Genomic DNA, 10279 nt, shown 5'->3' on the forward strand with positions numbered 1-10279 from the left:
GGATTTTAAGGTTACAACACATTTCAAAACAATCAGGAAGAACAAGAAAATCCTTCTATTTCAAACAGATGCCGTCAACAAATGACAGGAATGATTTTTTTTTGATAAAAGGATCTTTGATGTGCAAGAATGACCAGAGGATCTCCAGTTTAATACATGCATAAGGAAATCATTGAAAAGTTTAAAAATATATATATTTCTCAAAAGAAGATTGGAAATAATTTGCATAATATTACTAAATGATTCAAAGTATTAGGACATAGGGAAAAAGGTGTCAGCTCTCAAACTTCAGACACTGCATCAAACACAATCGTTCTTCAATTCAACAATACTTTATTGATCACCAGTGGATGAGAGATGTTGCAGTAACTTCCGTTATTCAAGTTTCTATGTGAGAGTGATCATGGATGACTATGGGTGTGGACAAGAAGGATTTCCTGCAGCAGGTTGTGTTGCAGCCGATCCACAGAAGCTTTTAACTAAAGACACTGTTGTTGAATTACTGTCCTGTGAAGAAGATGCACAGTTGTTCAGCTGCAGCGGCTGCAGGACAGATCCCAGAGCAGAGCCAGCCTTCTTTATCAAATTATTCAACATTTCAAGTCCCTGGCTCTGATGCTGCTATCCCAACAGACAGCTGATATAACATCACAGACAACAGAGGCACAAAAAAAAGGATTCTTAGATGGGCCATCACAAAGTGGAACCATGTGCTATCTTTTTTTTTTTTTTTTAAATGAAGAAGGAATGCTCTAGATCAAAGACATAAAAGGATAAGCTACAGACTGTTATGAGTAAGTCAGAAAGTCATAGTCAATTATGGTATGGAGTTGTTTCAGGTGCTGTTGGCTAAGGTTGTACACACTTCTGAGATGCACAAATGTCCTTTTTCTTTTCTTTTTTTTTTTAAGATCAACTTATGATACCTTCAAGACCACGTTTTCTCAAGGAACATCCTTGCACTGTTAAAGAAGTTACGCAACCACACTTTAAACACATTAGGAAAACTAAAATACTGGCTTGGCCCGTTTGAAGTACTAAAGAAAAAATGGGTGGGACATTTTGAAACCGATGTGACAGCAGCAACCCCGTCCTTTTGTGCACCTTAAGACAAAACAGCAGAAATCCTTTATCACGTTAAATCCTTAATGCCAGTTTTGTGATCAAAGCTTCACCGTCCCAACTTTTTTTGGAAGAAGTTTTAGGCTTGAAACCCAAAAATAACTATATATTATTAGATCTACTCAATATCACTTCTGCTCTCACATCAAACTGTCATATTGATAAAAGAGCCACTGACAATACTGTGCTGATGAGTGGAGATGTCGGGCAAGACGTGCAACACCCATTGGTGTGACAAGAAGTGCACTTCGTTGGGTCTTATGCAAGTGCCAACCTATCTGGCTCCAAAAGCAAGTCCAACTCCAGTGACTCTCATGTTTAAATTTTCAACTGTACAGCAGAAATAAACACATTTTCAGCCTGGTTAAAAAAAAATAAGTTTTGTTTTTGGGGGGGGGGGGGGGGGGGGGTTGATTAACTGACTATCGGCTCAGCCAATGGCTGGCCGCTATCGCTTCCTCATCCATAGTCATTATTGTGCCGCACTTAGCACAGCAACCAGCTATTTGCTGAGCGTTGGCTAAAAGCGAGAGTAACTTTTGATTTCTCCTCCAAGAATATATTGAACAATATATTCTGCTGTAAACATCTGGCCATTATACAGATATTTCAGCAGGGATCTGCTAAAGGAAGTAGTAGATAGCTAACTTTGATCTTGTACCTGAGGCTGTCAGATGAACTTTCTTGTGATATGCTGCCCCCATGTGCTCAGAAGTGGTAATGCTACACGAAGTGACTAAAATAAACTGAAGTTGATGTCTGCAAAGACATAATAATAAATTAAATGTAAGAATGACTCACTTTTGATACTATCTGACCTTTTTTCTAGGTTGAGGAAATAACTGATCTCAAGTTGGCATTCATTATGAGTAACCACACATTTTAGATAAATAAATCTGCCCCCGAATGCTTATAACAAACTACGGTATACTTGATTAAAACAAAAAACAGAACCAAAAATACATCAGCATATTCTGTATACAAGTTTAATATTGTGAAAAAGCTTTGCCAGAGAATTTAAATAACATGTTCTATAAAACTGGAAAAAACAAGGCTCTACTATAAGAGTGTTACCTATGTTACAACTTGAACTATCTACACGTGACACAAAAGCAAAAACCATTTTGCTGAAGAATTTGGCTGTAGTCAGTATGTAAGGTTCACATTTCAAGTTCTTAAGTAGCAAGGCTAATACCAGTCCAGTTCAGTCCAGTGCTGTGCCACTGCTTACACAGGCTGTGTGGATGTACACAAACACACACACACACACACACACACCTGCCGCAAACGGATTCTTCTGCTTGACGGCTGACATTCACTGCTGTGTCATCTTAGCAGCTTCAGCTTTTATTAGTGAGATGAGCTCCAGATTTATTAGAAACACAAAACGAAGACCTGCAATCTGAAAAAAGAAACAAAAACAAATTCTGAGTGTAATTTTGATTTGGCTTTTGGAAAGTATGGCAATGTTGTTTAACCTGATTAACATTTGTCACACACCTCCACCACTGAGTTGTTGTTTAATTTCCACTTGTTGCCCGATAGCACCGGTCTGCCATCGATGTAAATAGGCCGCCGGCCCTCATTAGCGATGAAGAAGTCTCCATTATTCTTCAGTTTGATGATTCCTGTCAAGGAAAATAGTGATTTGATTTATATAATAATGATGATGATGATGATGATGATGATAATAATAATAATAATAACAATAATAATAATAATAATAATAATAATAATAATAATAATAATAATAAACAATATGACAACATTATCAATTTGCTCACATGGAAATGCAAAGATCATATAATATAGACTGTAATATACAGTCTATGAAATGGATGCTCCACTACTTGAAACAAAAGGATTTTTGAGCCTCTTAAAAAGTAACACAAGTTACTGCTGACAAACATGTTTTTTTTGTTTGAGTTGCAATAATGTATGTTTTCTTTATGCAAGCCTGGATAATTAAAATCTAATATATAAATATTGATTTGTTGATAAGGTCTAAAACAAATGCAAATGTTTTGACTGACAGTGTTTTCTTTGATAAGAATAAAAGCAATCTCAAAAATGTTTTCACAAAAACACTGGAAGTTGCAAAAACAGTTGGGAAAATAATTCTTTAATCTCTGTTCTGCTCTTTCAATCCTCCCAGGTGCCATTAGTGATTAAGATCAAACTATGCATGTTTAGGGTGTCAAGACAAGTTAAAATCACCTTGTTTTCTAGATATTTTCCAGGCGGGTCCCTCTAGTGCCAGATCTACATCGACCTGCCGGTCCTTAGTTGCTCTCCCCAACGTAATCTGTATAATCATAGTTGTAAACATAATCAGCAACACAGTGGAAATACATTCTTACAGTTAAATTCTCTTCAACGCCTTTGTAAAAATAGTTTTTCTCACCTCTCTTGATCGCATGAGGTAGCGCACCATTCTTCCTCGCAGCGCTGCTAGCGTCTGGCTGTCAAAGTCTGGCATACTCATCCCTGGAGGCAAAGGAACATGTGGCCATTTATAAGTTGGAAATATATACACGTGGGGAAGAAAACTAAGTAAAAACCACAGGAGAAGTGGTAAAAAAAAAAAATCCAAGTAAAATTCCATAATTTGATATCTTGCAGAACCGCCTATGAGGTAATCATTTCCTGCATGACACCATCGGTCTATCACATCATTTTGTTAGAATTAGATAAAGCCTATGTATATGGCAATACCATTTCTGACCACATGGGGCATATAGAGCTGCTGCACATTTTGGACAAACATCTCCACTCATCTCTATAATCATTTTCACAGTAGAATGATCGTTAGTAAAAATTGCTACTCTAAGATGATCACTGATGTCTTTCCTCCTTAACATTATGTTCACACACACACACACCTGTTTTGGGAAGGACTTTTAAATGTGCTATATAGTAAAGTTGATTTAACTTGAATGCTCCAGAACAGCGAGCTGAAAAAATGCCTTATTCTATAGAGTTCATACTTGCTGATAATTAATTTTATTAGCAGGATCTGGGTGCCTTTGGTCACTTCTTAGGTTTTATTATAAATTGACAGTGTAATATCTGATGTTTGTCATCTGAAGCTGCATTTACCACCCTTTAAGATCTGGTAAGGACCTGGAGATATTTCTTTATGTTTTGATATATAAAACCATGTTCATATCTGCGTCTGGATTCCTCATATATAATATAGTTGTAAAGACTATTTTCTGGTCTGTTATGAGTGCAAGTTTACATACCTGTAATACTGTCCACTAAAACCTGCCACCGAGGCAATTCCTGCTCCAACTGTCTGATCTCCTTTTTCTGGTGACGATCTGAAATCATCATTTCTGAAAAGAGAAAGTCAGTAGATCAGAACTCAGTTTTCTCACCCTCAGTTTGGTCATTTATACAGTCAATGGTGAAGTACAAATCAGAGCAAATTAATGCCAAACTCATAAATATGGCAGGGAATTTGCCTAATAACAAATAAAAACAGCTGTATTAAGCTTTGACTTTTATTCTGCAGAAGAAGAGAAACATCTGAGCTTTATCCGCCATTTACATTATACATGACCATTTTCTACTATTTGCTATGCAAACAAAGCAGAGTAATTCAAAATAAAATGTCTTACCATGTTCCAAGACCTCATCTCTACTGTCCCTGAGTGAAAGAAACAAAATATCAGGACAAACAACTCCTGCGAGCAGGTGCAAAACAGTGTGCTTTATACAGAGCTGTCAGGGGCAGTAAAACAATAATTCTGCCAAATCAAATGAGTAAATCACCCTTACTTTAACTTTGCATCATCAACCATCTGCTCAGCATCAGAGAAGTTGAGTACTTGGTCACCTTTAGGTAGGGGTTGTACTGTAACACACAACCAGTCATTGTTTTTAAATAAAGAATTTTTGAACTTTTTGAACTTAAAAATCTATAGTAGCCACATTTGAAATGAATAAAAAAAAAAAGTTGTATCGAAAGTCATCCTAAAACAAAAGTGGATATTGTTTACAATTCTGGAACGCAAGAAAAAGCAAATAAGAAGGAAAAGAGGTTCCAGAGAAGGGATATGAAATTGACTAATAAAAATCAGCTGCTATCTATCTGACTATCTGTCTTTATCTTTCGTGGATGCTTTGGCAGTTTGCCTCCTGTCTATTGCTTTTAAAGAAAAAATAACAAAAAGGTAAAATTCAGGCCCAGTTAAAAACAGTTTGATTTAATTAAATCAAATCTATATTTATTCAACACGGCTCAATAACTATGAGGAGGAGATTGTTTAGAGAAGTATTGAATTCAACTGCCAAAAAATTCAGTTTGTTTTAATAAATTATCCTGATCAGTGTGAATGTATGAGAACTCAACTCACCACTCTGGTCATCCAGTAGGTAGTATTGCTTTAGCAGCTGCCAGTGAACCAGCAGACTCTTAGGCGTGCGACAAGGATGAAAGACATCAGGGTGTTTGCTCAGAAGGTCCTGAAATATGTCCAGTTTGGGCTGACTAGTCTGTTTAGTGGAGGTGGAAGACAAAAAGAAACAACCTGTAAATTAAACGACCCAATGGCTAATAAAAAAATCTATGCTCCAGTAAAACTATGCATAACCTAATAAAACAGATTATGTTAAAGAACCTCTGCACACCACTTTAATAACAAGTCATTTGCAATGAGTGACTGACCCCCTCTAAAAGAAATATTCCCTTAACCACAGTCCCTCATACATTAAAAACTCAACTAGTCTTATAGCTCTACAAATAAAAGATCCTTAAAGCATTATGTCACTCACTGAACCAATCTTGGCCAACAACTCCTGCTCAGCCTGGCTGAAGAGCGCTTTGCTTTGGATTGCTGCGATCGCTTCGGGATGAAGCTGCCGCATGGCCTGCCACGCCAGCCTGTGCAAATGGACCAGACAAAGTCAGCAATGTGTCAACAAGAAAATGGATGTGCAAACGAGGTATGATTCAGTGGTCTCTTACTTTGAGATGATAGGATCATACAGCAAAGAGTACCATCTCTCTTTAATTTCTCGCAAAGTGAAGCGACAGCTAAACTTGACTCCCAGATGAACAGAGGTTAGGTCAGTAGTCTGGAAGCAAATACAGAATAAAACACACAGGTTAATGGTCTATTTGAGTCACACTGATGTCATAGAGGGACAGTCCTAAGAGTAAACTCAATAATCAATCTTAATTGTTGCACTGCTCACCTGTAACACAGCATTTATTAACAGCAAGTCATCTGTGGGTTTCCATCTTCCCAGATCCTTTGTAATATGTAAAGGTTGCTTGCTTTTCTTCACTCTTTTAGCCATTGGAGCAGGGTTTAACATCATCGTAAGAGGTGGTGTGAACGCAGTTCCTGATTTTGTCAGCTGACAGAAAAACAAAAAAATATCAGTACCACCCAGGGAATGTCAAATTTTGTCTTGAGATGGTCTTGGTAGTAGGTTACTTGTCTTTTGTCCTGCATACCTTTTTCCTCTCACTAGATGAAGGCTCACTTCCTGAACAGCGGACAGGTTCTATGACTGGAGGGCCTTTGACTCTACTGGATGACTTCACGAGACTGCTCTCCACCAGCTCATCGTCAAACTTCTTTCTCTTTATAGACCTTATTGTGCAGGGATATTGATGTGTTGACATAGATACAGGAACCACAGATAAACAGCAGCACTGGAAGAGGCATCCAGTAACTTGACAATTAAGTTTATTTATTTCGACAACCTATTCTATAGTGTAAATAGTTCCAATTATAGAAATTCATAAACGTCAAACCTGGATGAACTTCTCCGTTTTGGAACTCCACCGCCAAATGCTTGTGTTGTCGTCCTTTTCATGTCTTTTACACTGAGTGACTCCTCATCCTCTGACCGACTGTGAGCCCCAGCTACCCCCATTGCTGCTCCAACCACAGACTCACCAGACTGCATCTCTTCATTCACACCAAGAGGCAAATCAGGAAATAATTAGTTTCACCAAGTGGAGAGATTGTAGACATCGTGAAACTTGGATTGCAATTTATACTGACTTCAACAGTTATTTATCTGTAGGTCCGGACACATACTTATTCGCATAAAAAATGTAAGTGTGTCCAATCATTGGATTTATGATGACGCAGAATTGTGAAACTGGACTACGGGTAAAATAATAAAGTCTGGATTTGGGTGAAATGTGGTTGCTTGTGAGGTCTGACAATCTCTATTCTCTATCCCCTCATGTCACTGTGCAAAAACTCAAAATCTTACCAGGAATATTTGTCTTATTTCTAGTTAAAATGTCTCATTTTTAATTTAAAAAATCTCATTACACTTAAAACAAGAGTCATTACCAGAAAAATAACTTATTTGACAATTTTCACCTGTTTCAAGTACATTTTCACTTGAAATAAGTAGAAAAATCTGCCAGTGGGACAAGATTTATCTTCTTATTACAAGCAAAAAAATCTTGTTCCACTGACAGATTTTTCTACTTATTTTAAGTGAAAATCTACTTGAAACAGGTGATTTTTTTTTCCAGTGATGAGTCTTGTTTTAAGTGTAATGAGATTTTTTTGACTAAAAATGAGACATTTTAACTAGAAATAAGAGAAATATTCTTGTTAAGATTTTGCAGTTTTTGCCTAAATGTTTGGCAATATGTGAACACATTCAAGCTGTGCTGCAACACACAACATAATTAATTAAAGCAGAAGAAATACATCTCATTTAGGATGATTTTATGTGCAATGTTACATTTTAACACTGACTATTTCCACTAATGTGAGTGTTTATTCTCCCTGGTCAACGTGGTCGCTGGGCCAACTACATACATGAATACAGCTGAACCTTTTATTAGGTACATTTCAATAGCACTCTACTGTACTAAAGTCTGCGTGGCTATAAAACATACATGTTTCAAAATAATGTAGATTTACGTGTGTCCGTTGTTGTTAGCATTTAGCAAATATCTTACGATACCTGCCGTAAAACGATCTCCGTCCAGACACTCACCTGCACTCGTTTCTCTCCGTTGTGATATAAAACGCGTTAACTTGAATTAATATGATCCAAATATGCCTTTAAGAAACACTTAACTACCTCGGAAACATGTCTTACTTGGGCATTTAATGTGTGTGTTGGTAGCATTAGCCGCTCGGCTACATTGTTGTTTTCTTCCTGTGTGACGCTCCTGGCTGACAGCGCTGCGGCCGCTACCGCCCCCTGCTGGCCGGGAATAACACTGCACTCACTGCTGTAGAGACGTGCGTAGAGAAGAGAAGAGAAGAGAAGAGAAGATAATGGAATGGAATGGAATGGAATAGAATAGAATAGAATAGAATAGAATAGAGTAGAATAGAATAGAATAGAATGGAATGGAATGGAATGGAATGGAATGGAATGGAATAGAATAGAATGGAATGGAATGGAATGGAATGGAATGGAATAGAATAGAATAGAATAGAATGGAATGGAATGGAATGGAATGGAATAGAATAGAATAGAATAGAATAGAATGGAATGGAATGGAATGGAATGGAATGGAATAGAATAAAATAGAATAGAATAGAATAGAACGGAATGGAATGGAATGGAATGGAATAGAATATAATAGAATAGCATGGAATAGAATAGAATATAATAGAATAGCATGGAATAGAATAGAATGGAATGGAATAGAATAGAATGGAATGGAATAGAATAGAATAGAATAGAATGGAATGGAATGGAATAGAATAGAATAGAATAGAATAGAATAGAATGGAATAGAATAGAATAGAATGGAATAGAATATAATAGAATAGCATGGAATAGAATAGAATATAATAGAATAGCATGGAATAGAATAGAATGGAATGGAATAGAATAGAATGGAATGGAATAGAATAGAATAGAATGGAATAGAATGGAATAGAATAGAATGGAATGGAATAGAATAGAATAGAATGGAATGGAATGGAATGGAATAGAATAGAATAGGATAAGATAAGATAGTCCTTTATTACTCGCTCAATGGGGAGCCTCACGTGTTAGCAGCAGTACACTTAACATACACACACACACACACACACATGCGGGGAAGGGGGTAAAAAGGTAGAAAAGTAAAAGATATATATAATTACAAAATATGGACAATATATACATTGTGGTGGAGATAAAAAGATCAAAAATATAAAATAAAAAAAAAATAGTGCGAAGGAAAGAAAAACAGTGCAAAAAAAAGCAGGTAGAATGAGTGTGAGGTAGACAGGTATTGCATGGATATTGCACATATGATTATTGCACATCTTTTATTGCACATGTTATTATTATTGTCCGTTAACTACTGAGAGCAGTCCTGGTTATACAGTCTGATGGCAGCGGGGAGGAAGGACCTGCGATGCCTCTCAGTGGTGCATCGCGGGTGACGGAGCCGGTCACTGATGGAGCTCTCCAGGGCTCTGACAGTCTCATGAAGAGACATTGTGCATGATGGAGGACAGCTTAGCCACCATCCTCCTCTCCCCCACCACCTCCACTGGGTCCAGACTGCAGCCCAGGACAGAGCCCGCTTTCCTCACCACCTTGTCCAGTCTCTTCCTCTCTGCTGCAGTGATGCTGCTGCTCCAGCAGACCACCCCAGAAAAAATGGCCAACGCCACCACAGAGTCATAGAATGTCCTCAGGAGGAGGTCCCTCACTCCGAAGGACCTCAGTTTGCGCAGCAGGTGGAGTCTGCTTTGGCCCTTCTTGTATAGAGCCTGAGTGTTAACAGTCCGGTCCAGTTTTTTGTTGAGGTAAACACCCAGGTACTTGTAAGAGTTCACAATCTCAATGTCTGAGTCTCTTGAGTCTCAGAGAAACCAATCACTGTGCAATAACAATAATAACAGTAATTATAATAACACTATCACATGCTGTAACAATGCACCTTCCAACAATAATCATGTCTATCTCATACTGCTGCACTTTTTAGTTTTTTAATTGTATATATGTTAATAAGTGCCACATTTGTTTATTTACTGTTTGTTAAATCTGGGTACAGTGAGCGAAATAACCAGAGTCAAATTCCTTGTCGGGCAATGTTCGAACTTGGCCAATAAAGCTGATTCTGATTCTTTTTTTTTTTTCACCTTGTCTGCACACGTATTAATGGTTGATACCATGCCGGTAAAAACCTAAGGCATATATATGTGCATTATTACTA

The 10279-nt window shown here is 37.4% G+C and overlaps 1 protein-coding gene across 2 annotated transcripts; it reads right to left on the reverse strand.

The window, feature by feature from the left end:
- Positions 1–104: 104 nt before the first annotated feature.
- On the reverse strand, positions 105–8308 carry mcrs1 (microspherule protein 1). Of its 2 annotated transcripts, XM_061727492.1 has the most exons (15): positions 8107–8308; positions 6893–7049; positions 6590–6728; positions 6325–6489; positions 6095–6204; positions 5902–6010; positions 5484–5622; positions 4906–4981; positions 4746–4774; positions 4368–4460; positions 3527–3609; positions 3340–3427; positions 2623–2750; positions 2401–2524; positions 105–507 (listed from the first exon to the last, which is right to left on the reverse strand). In XM_061727492.1, the coding sequence occupies exons 2-14, from the start codon at positions 7045–7047 to the stop codon at positions 2438–2440; spliced, it is 1401 nt and encodes a 466-aa protein (XP_061583476.1). In that variant the 5' UTR covers positions 7048–7049; positions 8107–8308; the 3' UTR covers positions 105–507; positions 2401–2437. The 2 variants fall into 2 exon arrangements, with proteins under 2 accessions (XP_061583476.1, XP_061583475.1); XM_061727491.1 differs by lacking the exon at positions 105–507 and having other exon boundaries at positions 2095–2524; positions 8107–8307.
- Between the last annotated feature and the right edge of the window lie 1971 nt (positions 8309–10279).

This window comes from Cololabis saira, chromosome 8, assembly GCF_033807715.1.
Source record: "Cololabis saira isolate AMF1-May2022 chromosome 8, fColSai1.1, whole genome shotgun sequence".
In the NCBI taxonomy this organism is placed as follows: Eukaryota; Metazoa; Chordata; class Actinopteri; order Beloniformes; family Belonidae; genus Cololabis; species Cololabis saira.